Source organism: Cydia fagiglandana, chromosome 25 (assembly GCF_963556715.1).
Source record: "Cydia fagiglandana chromosome 25, ilCydFagi1.1, whole genome shotgun sequence".
In the NCBI taxonomy this organism is placed as follows: domain Eukaryota; kingdom Metazoa; phylum Arthropoda; class Insecta; order Lepidoptera; family Tortricidae; genus Cydia; species Cydia fagiglandana.
Window position 1 is genome coordinate 1,283,142 of NC_085956.1, and position 22,150 is coordinate 1,305,291.

The 22,150-nt window shown below is 34.6% G+C and overlaps 1 protein-coding gene across 1 annotated transcript in view; it reads left to right on the forward strand.

The window, feature by feature from the left end:
• LOC134676777 (homeobox protein ceh-19-like) overlaps positions 1 to 22,150 on the forward strand; it is a 42,483-nt gene that overhangs the window by 14,588 nt on the left and 5,745 nt on the right. The window contains exon 2 of the mRNA XM_063535160.1: positions 5,259 to 5,401. Within this exon, the coding sequence (XP_063391230.1) occupies positions 5,259 to 5,401 (143 nt within the window). The remainder of the gene's footprint in view (positions 1 to 5,258; positions 5,402 to 22,150) is intronic.

The window sequence follows — 22,150 nt, forward strand, 5'->3', positions numbered from 1 at the left end:
CTACTTTTCATTGTTGTAAAATTACAACAATGTTGATACATACATGCTCATAAAACGTTACTCGTCCTTTGCGTTTTCAAAGCAAAATTTATGTATATATATATACATACACAGTTTATAGGTTATTTATTATGGTAACTATACATTTGCTATCACTTTGAGCTTTACACACACACACAGTAAAATTCATTATATTATTGTATTTACCTTTTAGCTTTCTTTCCTTTCATCTCAGCGGAAACGAAATTTTTATTGTTGGCGAAATATGCAGACATCATCAAAGCATCTACATATGTGTGGTAGATTGTCCGATTGCGCTTTGACAAACCCGCTGTCCGTCATCGTCTCGGTGGCGTCGTTTTCTTTGATAGAGTCTGGCTACTGAAATTTTACCTAAATTATTGGCGGGAAATTCAAAAAATCTTGGGCTGGTCACACTTTGCTTAGTAGGAATTATAGTTTTGATACTAGATAATATTTTTGGTATTCTGTGCACAAGTAAGGTACCTATGGAAATAAGCTAAATAAAAGTTTACGTGCACTCAAAGTCAGCTTACATAATTTCTACCACTATTTAAAGTACAGTCAACAACAAACACATATGTTTACGTTCCAATATTTAGATTTTATAGATATTTTTCAGAACTTTTAGTTTATCCGTTTTTTTATACACTTGTCCTATTTATGAGATTCAGGCATTAATAAATTCACGTACTTAATCAAAGTAATAGGCAAATGTTAGAACTAGTACTTAAAGTATCAAAATATTTATAGAGCAACAACCTCCTAATTTGTTTACATTTGGTTAGGAGTTGTAAACATTGCAGTTTTTCGTTATACAACGCTACACGTCGACTTCGCACATTGTCGTAATTATTTACGAGCTTAAATAATAGTTTGCGAACATCACTCAGTATGGAAATTATTAATATTATTAACAATAAACCCCTTATAAACCGCAAACAATTTGAATGAATGACATAAATTGACAACTCACTTTTAGCTTTTTTTTAAATCATAGACAATTGGTGATACAACAACGAAATATCTGTCAACAATTTTTGGCTAGCCAGACTCTAAATACTTATATTTTCTATTTCACTTAAATTTCCACCGCTTTGTTGTTTGGATATTTTGCATTGATAAAATTGAAATGGCGCGCTTTGAGTATCCCGCGCGCATGACAATGACATATTAGATGACAGCACTAACCATTCAGATACATACTTACAAAGTTTCATGGTCATAAAAATTATTATTATAGCTGGTCAAGCAAATAAATCTTGTCAGTAAAAAAAGGCGCAAAATTCAATTTTTCTATGGGACGATATCCCTTCGCGCCTACATTTTTCAAATTTGCCGCCTTTTTCTGCCAAGATCTGCTTGACCATGTTTGAAAGATATCTTTATTATTCATGTTTTCAGAAATATCACATGCAGTGTATTTAGGGTTGCCAACCGTACTATATTAAATAGTATTGTACTATATTTTGGCTCTCTGTACTATATACTTTTGGAAAAATATATAGTACGCTAAAATACTATATTTCCGATTAAACGTATATTACACTCATATTTAGTATTTTATCTAAAGTACTATATTTTTTTGAAATGTACTATATTTTTGATGCCTTATTCTGGAAAATACCATATTCCACCAAAAAAAAGTTGGCAACCCTAAGTGTATTGGATCTAATATGGGGTCACATGCTTAATGCACAAAACAGATAGGTACAGAAATCAACCTACATACAAAGCGCGCTCGAGCAACGCACACATAGACACTGCTCACGGACTCGATATCTCGGACCTGTTGGGACCAGTGCGAGCGCGAGTGCCATCCGCTTGAGACACGCGTCTGTGAACTTTTTTGTGCAATAATGGAGAAACAAAACAAAAAGTTATTATAACTGTACAGTGGACGGTTGTTTAAATTCAACATTAAACGGTGAATTGTCGTTTTTTAAGCTACCAGTGGTTTCAGAGAGAATGCGTATGCGAATTTATTACATTGTACATGAGAATGCGAATTTATTACACTTAAAAATATAATAATCGTGTATTTCGCCAATCTCGGAATCATCGCAAGATATTTTCTGTGGCAAATTTGTAATATAAAAATGACATTAAAATTAAAATACCTATTTGAGTTATTAATGTTATTATTAATTTATATTTCCATTCTTCCCGTTTCATCCTCAACAATAAATCAAACAACTAAATACGATATACGATACGATAGATACGAGTGCCACTACCACGATAGTTTTTTGTGCATAAGTCATAGTTCGCAACAATCGCAACCCTAGAGCGACCGCCGAGCGTAGGTATGAAAAGTAAAGTACATACATGTGATTGACTTCTGTACTTATCTATTTTGTGCTTAATGCGTAAATAAAATGACACTAAACTCAACGAGTGACGTCACGTGACGTTTCGACCAATGGCGTTGCGTTTCGTTCACTAGCTTTTCGCGGGCATATTTTTTACTTTTTATTTATTATTTTAAACAATTAAATGATAATTTAATAACGGAAATGCATTTGTAACATGATATAATAGTAACAATCATCCGAATAAAAAATATTTGATTGAAATTTAAACTTCATGCATGAAGCCAATTCTTCTAAATCTTTGACAATTGTCAGAAACTTCGCAGGAGAAATATCTGTTTTTTTCCGATATAATATATTTTTTTTAAAAATGCAATGATGGTGGCAAACAGGAATACGGCCCGCCCGATGATAAGTGGTAATCGTAGCCCATGGATGCCTGTGACGTCAGCAATAGTGATTTTACAATTCGTCGCACCTGTCAGCGATGTGAAATTGGGGCCAGCTCATTAATAAATTAAATGTCCGCGTTTTTTTCTCAAATTGCTAGTTAGCACGAGTTATTGCCGTTCGGAACTGTTTATATTTTCAGAAAGTTTATTAGGTATCAAGAACATGTTTTCACAGACGTTTGAATTGCTAATAATCGTGCTAATAATTCGCTTTTCAGCTTTGATCAACTTGATTGACGAAATTTTAAACAGTCTATTTTTTTAAATATATTTTGGAAAGATAAGTTTATTGTCCGCGAACGTCGTAAATGTACACAAATATTTCATTCACCGCTATAAATAACGGCTTAATTTATCTTTGAATTGTTAAAACAATCAAACAATCTTACAAAACCCGTCGGTTGACACTTGACGATAAATTGATGTTAATTGGCCTACCCCAGCCCGAGTAATCTCAGGAACGCTCCTCCGCCACTTCAAACTCGCAAATGTCTATTTCTAAACGCTAATTAATCTACACACAACATTATTGCTCTTGGCATAATAGATCGATTCCAAAGTCTTAAACGAAACGGAACGCAATTAAAAAACATATAAGTCACCGGATATTCAGTTTTTACAACTTTTTAAAACGTTTTAAAGTCAAACGACGCTCATTAAATCATATTGAAACTGAAATACAACCCGTTTTAACCTGGTTTTAACATATGTTCTTTGAAATTTCTTTAACGATCGCGAGATCTAATAAATCGTCTCCACATTCATTCTGACCGTTCCCAACAAAAGCAAATCACTTGTAAAATTAGAAATCACACAATCTTCAACCTTGTTTCTTAACCATAGAGTACAGCGACATATTTTTTTCTGCATCGTGAGGTTGGCACGATGTGTATTTTGGCGGGATAATTAGGATGCGTTCACGTTAAACGGCGGCGCTCGATCCAAGATGGCGCTGTCGGTAGTCGAATGACATAGTGATTTATTGCCCCTAATTACTCAAGGAGAGGTGTTTATTGAAAATAACTGCGCGGCGACGACACGCCGTGTCCGTCCTGTCTGCCCGGAGTTAGTAATTGGTCGGGACAATAATAACGTTTGTAATGATCTCTCAAACGGTTCCTAATTTAAAGGAAAAAGAAAGAGAATGCTGAAGAGAAAGCTTTCAGCTGTAAATAAACAGAGAAAGGACTTCACTTGGCAATTAAAGATCTTAAGAAACTAATACTCTACACATCACTGCTTTCTGTCAGCTTTAGTGTAGGCCTCTATCCTCTTTCCGCCCATACGTCAAACCTTGCCAAGCAAAATGAAATTTTATTTTGTCAACACAAAGTTCAAATTAGAATGGAACAGTAGAACTTTTTATAGGTCTCTGGGCGACTAGAAGCTATAGAATAACATGATTATCGCGAATATCGCGATAGTATCTCGCGGCGAGACAGCCGAGACAGGGCTACCAGTATTTTTCTAAATATGCTAATAAAAGAGGGACTTATTTAATCGCTATGTCTATAAAATAAAACTATACCCTATCGTCGTCACCCACCCACCCTTGGTCAGCAACTGTGATGAATCAAAGTCCTTCGTACAATCAATTACCTTTATTTTACTCTAAGTTTTTACTTAAACACTTTCGACATTCTTAATTTAACAAGCAGTAAGCCTTCCTACTCAATGTTACCGGTTCAAGCACCAGAACGAGAATGCCCCTTCCATCCCATGGTAAGTTACATTTATACTTTTCCATCATTTGAATTGGCGGGTAGGAGAGAGGGTCATTTTCGCGACTACCGACAGATTAATTAACAAATATTCGGGTAAACACAAATCAGATTTCTAATCACTACCCACTGAATGCCATAAGTTTAACATAACTCACATAAAATAATTATAATTTATTCTTGAAATCTTATGAAATATCACACAACTTAAATTTAAGACAGTAAGGATGGCTTTTCTACAAAAATAAGCATCAAACACCTATTACTATTACTACTTTTCAGAACCCATCATTGTGAGTTCCTAACGTACAATAAGAAATTAAGGTCTAAATTTAGTTACTTGCTTTAAAAAAATCTGAATAATGATTAATGAGCGCAGGTATTCATTGGCAACAATTTTCTGTAAAGTGTTAACTCGTTGACATTTTCACGAAAAAGACATTGGGTTGGTTGGCTTGAAGTCAAAAGCCTAGTCCGAAATAGTCTTTCCGACAGAAAAATACTGGTCCACATTGGACGTTAGTTGGGATATACCCACTGAGGGTTCCGTACTTTTTAGTATTTGTTGTTATAGCGGCAACATAAATACATCATCTGTGAAAATTTCAACTGTCTAGCTATCACTGTTCGTGAGATACAGCTTGGTGACAGACGGACGGACGGACAGCGGAGTCTTAGTAATAGGGTCCCGTTTTACCATTTGGGTACGGAACCCTAAAAAGCAAGGATTAATAGAACTAATTTGTTCGCAGGCTCCTCCAGAGGCAAGCGCGCGCGCACCGCATTCAGCGCGCAGCAGATCAAGAGTCTAGAGGCAGAGTTCGAGAAAAACCGGTACCTGTCCGTCGCGGCTCGCGGACGTCTGGCGAGGCAGTTACGGCTGACAGAGACGCAGGTATTTGCATTCGATCTCTTCTCCTTCATTTTCAGCGAGTATTTGTCCACTGTTGCATACGCCTATTCAATGTCTCTCCATCAAGCAGCCCGATTTGCTGCTTCTCTCCTCCAGAGGGCCTGCAATCTTAATGTCATCCTCTTATCTGGTTGGAGATCTGTGGTCCGGTCTGGAATGAGGCGTCCACGCGGGTAAGTAATAGAACGTATACAAACCTATAATATATTGCTCAGAATATATAAATTCAATTAGTATAATTTTGAATGGCATAACGTGCAATTAGTATAACGTGCGATACGTATAACAATGAATTCTATAATTTTATATTGTATAATGTACTTTACATATAATATCGTTTATGATAAGTAGGAAAATGTATAACATTGAAATAATATAATATACAAAACGAATATCACACAATAAATATAAGAGATGCAATTACGACTATAGCATGGATAGTAAAGTTGCTCCATAAAATGTTTTTCTAATTATGTGTGGGTAAGAAGAGAAATTATATTCACTCTTAAATTTTTTTTGTATTGTTGGACTATTACCGGGTTGATGATGAAAACTATTACTTGTACCAATATTTAACTTTATTCATTTGTTACAAACATAATAACAATTAATTTACAATAAATTATTCAAGACGTCTTCACTCTAACTTGTCCGTACTCGAACTGGCCACTTGTCACTGAGGTACCCACCTTTTATAATAATTCAACATGGCGGGAACCAGTGACAAGTATGAGTCAATTGATACTCTTTTATAAATTAATCATAACCAAAAGTAAGAATGATCAAAATATAAGCTATTAATAAATAATGATCCTTACAGCTCGGCCATCCTGTTCGAGGCGAGACCCTTCGCCAAACCTTAATATAAAATAGTTAAAATGATAAAAACAAAAGACAAATTTATGAAAATAATGAATTAAATTAAAATGTATACATTAAAACAAACCAAGATTCACTGATCCAATATTACTATGTAAATGATATTTATACACATAATATGCATATTAAATAATAATAAGTAACAAGAGAAAATAAAATTACAAACATGTAATACTCATGTGCACTCATGATTGCACGATATCTACTATTAATAGGATTATAATTATAATGTGTATTATCGTTAATTATTAGGCATTAATAAAATGATAATTAATGATAATTAGGAAATAGGTGGCCATTACCAAAACATAATACATATTATTAATCGTTCAAATTATGGTTTTCGAAGAATTTTCACAAGTCTGTTATCAAGGTTGAAGAAACTATGTCATCATAGAAACGAATAAATTTAATTAGTTCGACCTGCAGAAACATAATAAAATATTAAACAACAGAAAATTCATTATGTAATAGTAAGATTACGCAATCTAGCATTATTAAATTTTCTTTAACACTTGTTGAATTTCAATAACTATGCTCAAGAAATATAATATACGTACACAACACCATTCACCTTCACACGTAAATATTCAAACCGCTATACACGGATCACTTCACCAACAGAAGATAGTTGCGTCACCGCGGGTTGCGCCGTCTGCCTAATCGACGCCACGTTCTCATTAACTGCAATGGTGCCACCGACCACGCAAGCTCTGCCCACTGCGATAGTGCCGTCGACACATCTGAAGCTGTCCACGATGCAGATGCCACCAACCACGCTGATGCTGCGTAACACGGGGCACCGGATCTCGCGCCGCTACTAGCCACAGCTTCGCTTGCCATGATGCCAGCATTCTAAGACTCTGCGGTGTAGTCAACGATCGTATTTCTGCGTAGAAGCACCTTAGTTCTGCTAAGGAACAAGAATGTCATCACCCTGGCCATCTCACCTAGGCACTCCTGGGTCGGAAGTGATTCCACACCCCGACCCTCTTACCTGGGCACTCCTGGGTGGTAATGGAATACCAAACCCTGGCCCTTTCACCTGGACGCTCCTGGGTCGTTCTGAAACTTTTAAGACTTTCTTTAGATATATGAAATTAACACTTCCTTTTTTTTTAATTATTATTGAATGCATAAGACTCGTGGTTTTATTTCATTGATTTATTTTATTATTATTCATCTTTATATTTTAATCGTTATATCGATTTAAGCATGTTATGATTTTATTTTTCACGTTTCAAATATTTTAGTACATAAACGACATAACTACCAAATATTGTACCTGATTTGTATTAATTATTATAATATTTGCAATTAAAATAGTCCATAGATCACTATATCATGTATTGCGCAGTAAAGTTTAATAATGAAAATAAGACATAAGTGTCACATCTCTATAAAGAATGCATGGTTCTGATTTTATATCTTCGGGCCCAGCCCGTAGTTGACATGAATGCAATCATAATTATGCCGAGATATAAAAACATCTTGATAAAAATAATACAAGTGACAGATTATGTTTTTTTTTTTTTGTTTGGGCTACTGATTATCTGATGATATAATATGTTGATTTAAATTAACACGTTTTAATTTCATAAACGTAATAAACACAAGTGCACACGATTAAGTGAAGTTTCAGTATAAGGTTATATGAAAATTTCCATTTAATTAAACTTCTGATATTACTTCGAACGTTACCTGTTGCCAACGATTGTTTTTATTTTTAAGATATTTATGACTGAACCCGTTTGAAGTTTAATTGATAAGAAATTAATCTTATTTTGGAGGTAGTTTTATTGTCCTTTAACCTGCTATTATTAACAGTAAAAGTTTTATATTTTATATGAATGCGACCAACTAATCCTCATTTGAACTATTTACACGCCTTAGGTCATAAATATAGCCATTAAAGATCCATCAAGTAGGTATAAGAACATAAACTAAGTAGCCGTTAGGTTTTGTAAATTTGAATGAACGAATGAATAATTTTATCACAGAAGTTCATAACTTCATTACGAGAACAAATTCCTTATCACATAAAATGGATTTAAACATCAGACATAAACTAGTCAATTGATTATTCCATATGAATGATGAATATCTACATTGTGATTTATTTTTAAAAGCATTTGGTTATTATAACAGTCTTAGCGAATCTAGATCGAATAATATTCATGTTACCAAGTGACTAAGAAATATTATGTTTGTTTTTTTTCAACAGGTTTTATTAGCTCAATAGTGGGACCGGATTTTTGCACTAAAAGTTTTGATAATTCTAAAGTTGAAAAAGTGATACTTATCTGATATAGGACATATTTTTAAGCATATATGCTATATATGATGAAAAGTTAGAACGAGCGTTAGATATAAATTAGGTATTTATATATTTTTAGTAATGATTTTTTAATATTGAATTAAAGTGCAATGTTTAAGTTCCATTGTTTATAATATGTATGGCGCTTTATAATGTAAAATTATTAGAAATTTTTTTAACGTGCTTCTTCGTCAAACTACAATTAGCTTATTATTTTGTCGATATTGAATTAAAGTTTAATAAATCCACAACAACATATCTAAATTTATAAGTTAATAGGCAAGCTAAAAAGCTAGAAGAATAAGATATATGCTTTAGAATTAATATGCGTTTTTTGTCCTATAAGATCTAATATTGAATTAGAGTCTGTAAAAATAAGTCTATTACTATAAAATAATATACGCAGCCATATTATGGAAAGTAAGAAATTTCTGTGTGTAGCTTGCATTGTAATAGTAAAATCTAGTTAAAAAGGCGCGAAATTCATACATACGCCGCGCTGGTCCGTCAGTCGCCGGCGCGGCGCTCGACAGCCTATCATAGCCTACCTATACCTCGCCCCTCGCCCCACCTCCCGCTCAGTAACACTGTCTGTCTTTTCTTATCATTCATTTGTTTGTTTACCGTGCACATATATAAATTAGATGCGGACATTACGTGAAATTAAAATATCTTATTAAGTAAAAATACCTACAGCTGGTCAATCAGATCTTGTCAGTAGAAAGAGGCGGCAAATTTGAAAAATGTAGGCGCGAAGGGATATCGTTCTATAGAAAATTTGAATTTCGCGCCTTTTTTTAGTGACAAGATTTGCTTGACCAGCTATATTTAATTATCTTGACTTATATTGTAATAAAAATGTACAAGATATTCACAACTATTTTTTACTATACATAGTTTGTCAAAGGACTGTCTGTCTCATTTCAAACATAGACAGGGAGAATGATCATACTATCTTTGACTTACACTAGTACTAGCACCCGAAAGAAAAGGATGAATATAGTTTTTTGTTTTTATTTACTGACAAATTGGTTTGACAAACTGTACCTATTTCTGGTTCCTATGGTCACAAGGGCCCAACGTTTTCTGTTCTCTTTCACGACGCAGCAACTAGTATCATTTCTCTCTCCTCGCTCTTTTAAAATGCCGTTTGTCAAAAAAGGACAACCATACTGTTGACAAGGTGGACTTCAAATCAAGTGTTGCCTTTCTTGATGCGCCCAGGCTGTGTATGTGTGCGTAAAAGCGTATATGTGTGCTCTTTTAGGGATGTGAAAAGTCGATTTTAATCATGTTATATATCGATAAACGCTACACAGCGGAACGAAATAGCGATTAATTGAAGCTTCAATATCTTCGTTAAACATAAACATAATTGAAATGCTAATGGATAATGAATATCATCATCATCATCATCATTTCAGCCTATATACGTCCCACTGCTGAGCACAGGCCTCCTCTCATGCGCGAGAGGGCTTGGGCTATAGTCCCCACGCTAGCCCAATGCGGATTGGGGACTTCACATACACCTTTAAATTTCTTCGCAGATGTATGCAGGTTTCCTCACGATATAAATATATTATAATATAATTCAATTATTATAATATAATATATTAGATATTTGAATATATTATAATATAATTCAATTATTGCGGAACACCTATTTTAGGAGGTATTTATGTATTTTAATTAAATATCTGAACTTTCCCTTGGTTCCCTGCTGGAGCGTGACTATAAAATTGTGATCTGATAACCACAATAAAGAATAAAAGCGTTTTTGGTCATTTTAGGTATCGACCTAAAAGTTAGTTAGTAAGTTAGAAATGTCGATAGTTTATCGATATGACTTTATCGACATGGCTACAGCAACGTGGGCCTCATTGTTAATCGTACACTAAACAAAAGTGGCAACACTGACAGCTCGCTGAGACACCGTCTTTATATATTATTAAGTCTATGTATTGTCATGCCTTTACCCACAGAGGGGTTCTTGCATAATAGGAAATCAAAGTAAAGGAAAACCTAAAATAAGTGTCTACCTATAGTTCGTTTTATTTAGCATTAGAAAGAACTTGAAAGAAGGTAAGCGATTTTGACGTGTCTTTTAATTGAGAAACGCTTTTTAAAAATCAAGAACTGTTACTTATGAAAGCAGAAGAATATAAATGATCGTATTAGATTCATAATCGTTACATGTTTGCCGTAACTTATTTTTGGAATGTGTTTTTCAATTAAGAGACGCATAAAGTTTGTTTACCGAAAAACGAAACGAACTATAGTTATTTAAAATATTTTTGAACACTAATATATGTAGAAAATAAAGAAAACTTAGATTCACATTCATATGCCTCTATATTAAATTGTAAGTACTTAGGTAAACTAATGTCATCATTCAAATACAAAAAAAAACATTCCAACCTTAATTTGTAAAAATTGATGCAAGAAATAAAAGGCTTTTTTATTTTTTTTTTTTATTTTGTATTATTGTCATGTCCTGTCCTATTCAACGTCAATATCATAATATGTATATTATAAACCAACCGCTCAATATTACACGGTATACATCCTGAATATACAATAAGGTAAGTGGCCTCACTTACCTTATTGTATATTCCGTGTGGGCCGTATATGCCTATATACAGCCCACCTTAAATTAAATGGTTTTTTTTTAATAAACAGGAAGTATGAAAAACTCACTCAAATAGGTTTCTCATTTATTTAAGTTTCTTCATTATACCAAAATAGCTATAAAAATATTACGATACTCTTGGAAAATATACCTTTTATAAAAGTCCTATTATGGGCCTTATTGAACACTACCAGTGTATTACTTAATCCCGCAAAAAATAATCATTTTGACAGTAGGTAATAACAGATTTTATTGTTTTTAACTTAAGAGTTATACTTATACAAATAACAATATTTGATACTTCATAACAGGAGGATTTATTTATAATAAGTGAAAGTAATTATTTTGGGTCTTAATAACTAAAGATATAAAAATTGTCTAGTTTACGCGAAAATAGTAGGTAACTAAACATAAATCTTTATTAGTTACAGTAGTCTCATCTTTTAACATCTGGGGGCACGGCAGTGCCCCCGCCAAGACGAGAAAAGCGCAAGGGCACTATCTACCTTTTCTCGAAGCGCTTCGTCGTTTTTTGGAACCCTCATAACTTGGGGTTGGATTATACCAGATAAACAAATTTCTCGGACTTATTAAGCATTTCAATTGGGTAGGTAAAGTTTTTTGAAGATAGGCAAATTATATTTTTTCCCGATAGTATTCATTATAGCGATCACGGAAATGCAGCTCTTTTATTTTTATATTATTTTATTGATTAAATATAATTTTTTAAATGATCGATATGACGTTTGTGAGGTGAAATGGCAGATTCGAGTAATTAATTCCTTTGCCGTAGTAAATGGGACGAGATAGAAAAAAAATCGATGTCAACTGTCAGTGTCATTCTTGGAAAATAACTTGCAAATAATTGGAAAATAATGGTCGGACGAAACATTTGTGTTTTCATGTAATTGGATGTCGGTGTGATTTCTAGAATAAGTATTTTTAACGTCCCTAGCACGCTCAACACGGATATTTTGATAATGATAACGATTGCTTTCGACTACTTGGCACTGCTTCTTGGAGAACATTTTCATTAACGCCTTCACCACGACTCTTGGACTGCTACACGAGTCATTTTGGATCTCAGTATCAACACAATAGATGGAGACGATCCCGGAAACGTTCGAATGGAAATAGAATATTACAGAGATGAACTCAAAGTGCGTCGTACCGTCTACAAGACAGTACAGACGTTACTTTCCAAATTCAGCGTATTTGAGCACACCAAAGTCTTTAACAGCGATTCGGTGCCAAGCTTTGAAGATATATTGGCCAAAATGGTAACTTATACGTTTGTGAGGACTATATAAACGTGATTGTTGTATTATACATACATAATGATTAAGATTGTAATAGTCTTATAACTAGGTCGTTATTGGCTATTATATATGGGCTCGGCAAGGTGTTCACAATATCTGAACACGCACGCCCTGATAATAGAGGCGTGTTCAGATATTTATGAGCACCCTAGCTGCACCAATATATCTGATGGCGACTGTACTTTAGAAAACTTATAATATAAATCCAAAATAATATAATATAAATCCAGTAAATTCCGTTTCGTTTTATTTTATAAATCCACAAATTATTATCCTTAAGCATTAACATTACAACAGTATATAGGATCACGCTGTGTGGCGTGCCCTTGAAGAGAGTTGAAAGGTTCAAATATGGTCAATATGGATAAGTATGTCTGTAGGGTAAATGTGCTTCACGTTGGGGCCTGTTTACATATTGATTAGTGTTGATTGCGGGTTTAATACATTTGCCACTATACACAAGTAGCAAGTGTATCAACTCGCAAAAATACTACATTTTTGCTTCCATTGAGGTATACATAGTAAGCACTATTCTCAAATTATGTGAGGAAATAAAACAAATTCAATTTAGTAAAGCGTATTTAATAGGGGTAAAGTGACGCGAATACAATTAAAAAAACAACGCATATTCTTAGTTTATATTAAATGTAGATGGCTTTTTAGTTTTCACTTGGTCACAGAAATACGCTAAAAACCACTTTCAGAGTAGGTGTTTCTTGCGTTTTGGCTGTCCTTCTTGTGTCCTTCCACAGCATGAGCATGTCGTAAGTCCTGTTGTATTTGTCCCTGGACTTAGCAGGAAGCTAGTTATTCATTATTAAGTTTGCTTCTGCTTTCAAATGAGGCGGTGTGCCGTCTATTCCAGGTCGTTTTCGTCACTTGAACTCATTTTGTTTATTACGAGTATTAAAATAACAAGCGGTAACTTATTGAGTATTGCACAACGAATAAACTTTGCCGCCTTTTATTTGCATATTTTTTAAAATTATATTACCATAGATACTAAGCATACGGTACGCGCATGCGTCAATCCGCGCGCACCGCGCAGCGCCCTTTCGCGGTGCTAAAGCGGTGTCCAGACGGGACTGATAAAATCGGTCGATTTGATCAGAAATGAAATTGGCGTCAATCTCCAATTTTAGATTTATGGTGATATTAGAGACATTTAAATTGAAAAAATGCCCCATAACGAAAATACTAGCCTCACAAATTGGTGTTCTTGTGTCCGCACCTCATTTTATCGGTCATTATCGGCGGTTGAATTCGGCGAGCCAAATTGGCGTTTGCGTCCGTACGTCCCGATTCGATCGGGCAATTTAATCAGATTGGCGAAAAATTGACTAATCTGGATACGCCTTAAGCAACATCGAGTTCACGATAATTTGACATATAATAATAATAGATTTTTAGCATAAGTTGCATTTCATAAAACTTAACCCAAATCATTTGTACATTTTCAAGTCAAAGATAAAGACATGTTGGTTTTAAAATTTTAATAAGTATAGACCATAACATTGTCATGATCTTGTAACATTGTTAAAATAAGAGAGTCTCCCATTTACATTATATTGCATTTTTTATAAAATGTCTTTAGATTCTCGGGATATCTTGGTCCTAATTCGATTGCTCTTTTTTATGGAAATAATTATATCCTTCAGATTCACAGGATGCTCGAGGCTTAGCCGAATAACACTGCAAGGAAGTATGTCATGGCTCAATGATTCTAATTAGCCATCAGTATAATACCGCCAATGAATGTTTACATCCACCTGAAAATAAGAACAACATTCATAAAATGAGGATAACCACACAAAACTAACAGATGGTTGAAATTGTTAGAAAAAATTAGACCGATTTCTTGTTTACGAACTTAACAGCTCATGGCAATTTAATAATAAAAATCAAAACACAAGTGAAGATAGTTTTATGTACCTATGTATTTCACGGATACGTACTCCTGTACGGCCATTGCTCCTCTAATTCAACGGCATTGTGCTTATCACTGTTATGATAATAATTTCAAATTTGTAGAATCTGCTCGCAATCTCGTATGAACTCGCTTATTTTTCTTGCAAAACTCTGTCCAAGGGTCAGCGCAGGGGCCGTCGTGTAGGGGTGGGGAAGAAAACGTTGTCCAATAATTATGCAGTGCCAAGTTATCGAAAGTAAATTCAATCTTTGTCCAAATACGCGCAGATGTCGTGGGGAATCAGAAGTCCGTGGGTCGTGCTGAGGTCGTCGAAAATCTCAATGATAACATTAATAGCAATTCGCAAGGTAACATGAGGCTTGTCCGTTATTTTTCGGGAATGAGAGCTAAGTGACACTGACAGTTGACATCGTTTTTTTTTCTATCTCGCACCATTTACGACGCGCAAAGGAATTATTGGGATCTGCCATTCCACCTCACAAACGTCATATCGATCATTTAAAAAATTATATTTAATCAATAAAATGAAATAAAAATAAAAGAGCTGCATTTCCGTGATTGCTATAATGAATACTATCGGAAAAAAATATAATTTGCCTATCTTCAAAAAACTTTACCTACCCAATTGCATAGCTCTTATACTTTAGATTTTATTCATATCTAAAAACTTCGATTTCGTCACTGACTCACTCACTTGATGATCATCAATACCGGGTACTTCCTAAAGTCCTCTAAGAAGCTGAAATTTGGTATGTAAGATAGTTTTAGTACACAAACAACAAATAAATTAAAAAAAAAATTATCCCTAAGGGGATGAAGATGGGGTTTAATTTTGTATGGGAAATCAATAATCGCTGAACCGATTTAGTTGAAATTTGGTATGTAGATAGGTATTGTTATGGGGAAGGATATAGAATAGATTTCAACCTCAAAGTTTACCCTTACGGGGTGAAGGCAGATTTCAACCCCAAAGTTTACCCTTACGGGGTGAAGGGTTTATATGGGGAATCAGTAAGAAGTACATTGTGTAACAGATGCCCCCAGATACTTATTTCAGGATTTTTAATAGTAAATCACCCCCAACCCTTTAAATTTGGATGATGGAAGATTGTCATAAATAACTTACAAAAAGAAGTGAAATCCCATCAAAAACATTTTGATGTAAAATGTTGCCCAAACGAAACCATAAGGCTCGCACTGTCAAAAAGTTATCAGATCTCTTGCCAAGCTTCTAACTCTACAAGCCCTCTAACTTTACTAGCTCTACACCAAAAGTGTGTGGCTTGGCCGTTTCGTTTCTACAAGAACTATTGTATGTAAGTATAATACAAAAATCGCCCAAATGCGAGTCGCACTCGCGTTCCAAGGGTTCTGTACATTACACAATTTTTAACAATATATTTTTTTTAGAGAAAAGTGAGTAAAATGTCTTTAAAAAACCCGTAGGGATCGGAAAACTAGGTACTTAAGTCCGACTCACGCTTGACTGCACATTTCTAATAGGTTTTCCTGTCATCTATAGGAAAAGAGCTAATATGTGTATTTTTTCATAATTTTAGACCCAGTAGTTTCGGAGATAAGGGGGTGGGGGGGGGGAAAGGTCATTTTTTGCGTATTTTCTTAAATAGCTTCTAAGCTATTTATTTTAAAATTATGAAAAAATATATCTGAGATTCTTACAATGAGCCCCTTCATTTGATATATATATATGTCGGAGCCTGACACCAGAAAGACGTATTGCAGCGTTATAGTTCTTTATTTTAGACGCCTGTATAAAATCGATTAGCAATGTTGAGCTACGTATTATTTGATTGTAACAAAATAAATAAAGTTGTGTAGAGAGTAACGCCGTCTATTGGCGAATTGTTGAAATAAAGTTGCGTAGAGTAACGCCATCTATTGGCGTATTGTTGAACTAAGATGACAGGTAGAAGGCTTTGGAACGTCGAGAGGTTTTTCTCGAGTGAGCGTAGGCACGAGTGGCATTTTTGTCGGTATGTTGGTAGACTGGTCGAGCAGGTTTGCCAACTTGACTTGAAGCGGGAGCAGGGTGGCTCCGCCGCTGGTAGTTCTTCTTGATCTGACCGCGCTAGAGATCGGACGTTATCGTTAGCCATATCTCGTGCCTAACTCGCTACGTTCCTGAAGGCTTATACCTGAAGGATTATTCTGATAGCTTATAGAATCTAGCGTTGTAGCGCCATTTAGCTAAGTGTTTTATTTCAAGTGTTATTTTGGTTTCTTATGTTTCATTAGTAGCTTACTTTTGTGAAATAAAGAAAGGATGTGTTATGTGTTGTTTTAACTTGTTTTGAAAAGATTTGTCCCTCTGAGTTCGTTGCCGGTCCCATATCTAAATCTTCTTAGGTCAGATGTCTAGGGTTGTAGCCGGCCTAGTTTGAATTGAATAAAGATTTTAACGGTTTTATGTGATCTTTTTTATTTTTTAAATTCTTTGAAGTAAAAATAGCAATTAGTTCTTTTAACATTTAGTACTGAAATATAGTAGGCACTAGTATGGTTAACGAATCCGAATGTTTAATTTCGTGCACTGGTAGCAATGGTAGGTATTGGTTTAGCTGTGAAGTAATACATCGAGATGCTACCCCACGCGCCCACCGCCTTTATGACCGTCGGTATTCGAAATATATATTTTAATTTATTGAACAATAAGCTAAATAAAGTACATTATTATTACAAGACCCATCGTGGGCAAAACCTTGAGGAGGTTTGTATGCCGATGGGGAGTTCGTGACAATATACATATCTATCTTATACTAATTAAAATTCTAACAAAATTCTCTTATATTAATTCTTATTCTAATTCTCTTATATTAATTATAACAAGATATAGTTTTTTTTTCTATTTATCATTCATCTCAAAAGTGACCCCTTTATTTGAATTTCTATTATTTACTTTACATGTATGTCCTTGGGCTATAGACTTACATGTGTATACTAAATTTCAACTTATTGGTGCAGTAGTTGCGGAGCAAATAGGCTGTGACAGACGGACAGCCAGACACACGAGTGATCCTATAAGGGTTCAGTATTTTTCCTTTTGAGGTACGGAACCCTAAAAATAATGAATTTAATAAATTTTTCACCTTATGCCCATGTGGCGGTAGCGAAACAGCCAAGCCACATATTTTGACTAAGGTGTAGAGTTAGTGAAGTTAGGGCTTGTAGAGTTTGAAGCTTGTCTCGACAAGAGAGCTGACAACTTTGTGACAGTGCGAGTCTTATGGTTTCGTCTTAGCAACAAAATTTACATGAATATGTGTTTGGTGGGATATTTTTTTACAGTATAAATATTTATTCGTAACAGTAAGTATTATCTTTTAACATAATTTTTACAGTACATCTGGTGCTACATTACGACACCGGTGCTATAATAAGCACGTTAAAACACTCCCTTTGACCGTGTTTTAAAATTCGTCACTCGTTGCAAAATATCTATTTTTCGCAATTCTATCGTAAAAGAAAAGAAAACTAACGAAGAGGTTTTACGCATACGAGGGCCACACTGAAAGTTTTGCGTAACTTTTGAATAAAACCATTTATAACCATAATAATACATTTATTGCTTCTCAAAATGTTTCCCTTTACATTCTATGCACATATTCACTCGCTCGGACCATTTTTGGAAGCATGAGGCCCAATCACTTGACTGCATGTTTTCGACGTGGTGATGAAACGTAGTAACTGCCTTATCCGGGGTCTTAAATGTCAAACCCCAAATTAAATCCTTAATTTTGGGAAATAGATAGAAGTCACAGGGTGCAATGTCTGGATTATAATCCGTATAAGTGACATTTTCCACGTTTTCGTAATTAAAAAATGTTTTTGCCTTTATTGCGGTATCGGTGGACGCATTATTATGACGCAGGAGGATGCGGCTTCTCAGTCGTCTCTCGCGGTCTTTTTCAATGACTGTGGGCACACAAATGGTAGTGTACTACTCAGTATTTAACGTTCTTTTATTATTTAAAAGTACGGTACAAAAATGTCGCGTTTAAAAAAAACAGACGATCAAAATGTTTGGCAACGCTTTTGGCTTGTTGAACTTCTATGGGCCTCCTGTCACCTTCGAAAGACCCATTGACTGGACTAATGCCTTTTTTCCGGATCGTAGCAGTAAATCCAGGTTTCATCTCCTCTAACGATGTTATATACAGCATTTGAACTTCCTTGCTTATACTTACGCAGCATTTCTCGGCACCAGTCAAAAAGTACCTGTTTTTGGACTGAAGTTAATTCGTGAGGAATCCAAAGACAACAAGGCTTCCCGACTTTTAAATATTCTTGTAAAATCTTTTGTATTTGTCTCATACCTATCCCTAATTGTCCTCAAATTTCGTCATAGGTGATTTGTGGGTTTTCTTCAATGAGTCGTCTCACAGTAGCCACGTTTCCTTGAATGATCGCCGTGGACGGTCGACCTTCACGAAAATCATTATCTAGAATAATACTGTCTCTACTAAATTCACCATACCAACGCCTCACGATGCTCAGATGTGGTGCTTCAATCCCAAAAGCATTTTGAAGGCAAGCACTACACTCTTGCGGAGTAAGCGAACTTTTAAAATCATAACAAAATCATAGCTCTAAAAATATTTTCGCGTTAAAGCCACGTTCAACGCACTGACTTACTTTGACAAGCCATTAAAAACAAAAGACGATCGATTTGTCGCCAACATTTGTCACATTCCATAATCAAAAGCCTATATTTTTTTAAATATACAATTCATAATTTAAATGTTTACTAGTGGCCAGTAGTGCAAAACATTCAGTGTGGCCTATGTAGTAGGATAGAGGAGGAGTTTGTTAAGAACTATAGACAATAGAAGAGGAAGGATGCTTGGGCACCTGATACCACACGACGAATTTATCAAAAATATCATAGAAGGGAAAGTTGAAGCAAACAGGAAGAGGGGAAGACCAAGGAGAGCGTACATGGATCAAATAAAGGAAAAGATCAACGTCGTGTCGTATCGGGCTGTCAAAGAGAAGGCGGAGGACCGCCAAACATGGAAATTGCTCCACCGACAAGAGTCATACTCTTAAATATATGATGATGATCGTAAATACCTACCTATGTATTAACAAAAAAAAGTCACTTGTAATTAGTTACTGTCTTTAAAAAGTATAAGTGCCTCAATGTTATTAGACTTTTTGATTCTTTAAAACGTCTTTAGGTCAATAAAGCAAGTGAAAAATTATTAGAGTTAGACCAAGAAAAGTCTGCAGCAATTTTGACAGCCCACGCAGTGCAAGTGTTATTTATAAGTCATAATTTCATAGAAGTTTCTTCAAATCGACCTTATTAATAAGAAATTAAAAATATTGAAAATTGTCTTAAAATATTTTAATCTAATATTTCATCTCATACGTTCAATAAGGCCCGGGACTAGACCTTTTTACCTGCACTGACAGTGGGCCTTCTTAGCAACAAGTACAAATTCAGAATAATTGGGAATAATAGGGAGCAACTGTTATTTTTGAATGCTGGGCCTTGTTACCCGCCGGGCCTCATATGCCTGCACCTCACCTACCTTATTTATTTGTTTTACAAGGGGAAAAGTTGTTGATTAACCGCTCGTGCTAATATTGATACCCAAACAAGAGAAACATTTTTTTTTATTAAATAGGAGGCAAACGAGCAGACGGATCACCTGGTGGTTAGCGATTACCGCCGCCCATGGACACCCGCAACACCAGAAGGGTTGCAAGCGCGTTGCCGACCTTTAAGATGGGGGTCTTTGAAGGTTTGAAGGTCGTATCGGACAGTTCATTCCACAGTTTGGCTGTGCGAGGCAGGAAGCACATTCACAAATTCATTCATTCTAAAATTGAACCACGAGCGTAGCGAGTGGTTCGTAAAGTTGAACCTTGAGCGTAGTGAAGGTTTCAAGGGACGAAGGTTGAATAAAATTTTCACCACATCAGCTCGTAAAGGCCCTCTTGATTGTTCGAAACGGATAAGAAAAGTGGCATTTAATTTGATGCAAATTTTGAGTTGTTACCGTAGGTAAATTGGATCAGTTGGTTGGTAATATTGACTTTAAAATGATAAATATTGAATAACGTTAGTTTGAAATTGATTTTATGATAAAGTAAATATTATCGGAGATGATCGCTCTTAAAAAATATATGTCGCTAGTCATTTATAACCTAAAAGCGCCAAATTACGCAAAATTATATTGAAATGACACCTGTGTATTGAATTTGAAGAATACTTTAACAATGGTAGTTATCTGTATGACAATGCACCTAAAATAATTTTCAAATGTATCTATTATTTCTATACTTAACACGATAACGAATTCTACGTAAACGAAACCGCGGACAATCCCTAGTACATATAGAAATAAATAAGGGAAGGTAAGTTTCCACTAGTGTACTGTGTAAAATAACTATTTACCATTGATAATAATTTTATAAACGCTTTGCGTATTTTTAAGGGCACCGCGCTAACCGCTAGTCCGCGACCGTCGATCGCTGCCTCCTGCCACGGCGCACAGCGCGGCGCGCGCAAACGCCGCGCGTTTGAAATGTAACTTAATATAAGCTCGGAATGCATACTTACGTATCAGTATTTAGTGTCGCCGTGATTTTATATTTCTAATCTTTTGTGTGAGAAGTAAGATCTTTATTATGACCGTGTAATATTAACTCTACAAACTTTAATTCAATATTGGCTATACTGCTTAACGAGAAATCAATATCTAGACAAGCACATTGTCTACATTTCTAACTTTTTACATGTATACTAAGTTGATAGATAATATCGTAATTTTGCAATATCAGCTACTCTAATTCTGTATTTACATAATAATTCCTGTTTTTACGTTCACCAGAAAGCAGCTGTTCCAGATTTCTAAAAACCGAATATTGTGGATAAATTAAAGTGTTATTGAATATGTTAAAGTTTTTTGTAACTTTAATTTTATATTTACATAGTTATTTAGCAAAAATTGAAAATTTGAATATGGCCGAACGCACCACCTGAAATTTTCTAACTTTTTACATGAATGTTATTTAACATGCTTACAATAACATATCAAAAAAGAAAAAACTTTAATGTTATCAAAACCCATTTTTGTTCCACCGCTGGTCTATTATCTGAACCAACAAGTTTATTAATGTAGTTGATACCAAATATTTAATTTCCAGCTATAGTCGTGTTTTTTTTTCAGAAACAAGTCTAATAGGTATTACGGTGCATTTTGTCATCCTAATTCGTTATTGCTTCGGACATATCTAAAGAATTAATGATAATACTAATTAAATCATATTCGACAATTAATGCATGTAATTATGTATGTATGCTTGGAGTATGTTTATTATTAAAATTATTCTGGCTTTACGAAAATAAGACTTATTAATAAATTAATTCGTTAGTCACAAGGAAAATATTATTATTGTTATAATTCACGTATAAAACCCTGGACACAATAAAGTGTGGGTATATAGAATACAGTTTGTCTTGCATATTATTTATAATACCATTTTACTTTACTAGATCGAGATATTCGTAAATAATTAATGTGAGACAAATTAAGAACCGTTTGCTGAAGCCTCATTAAATAAAAACTATATATTTAATTTTTGTAACTTTATAACTTATATTGAAATATGTAAATTCACATATGCA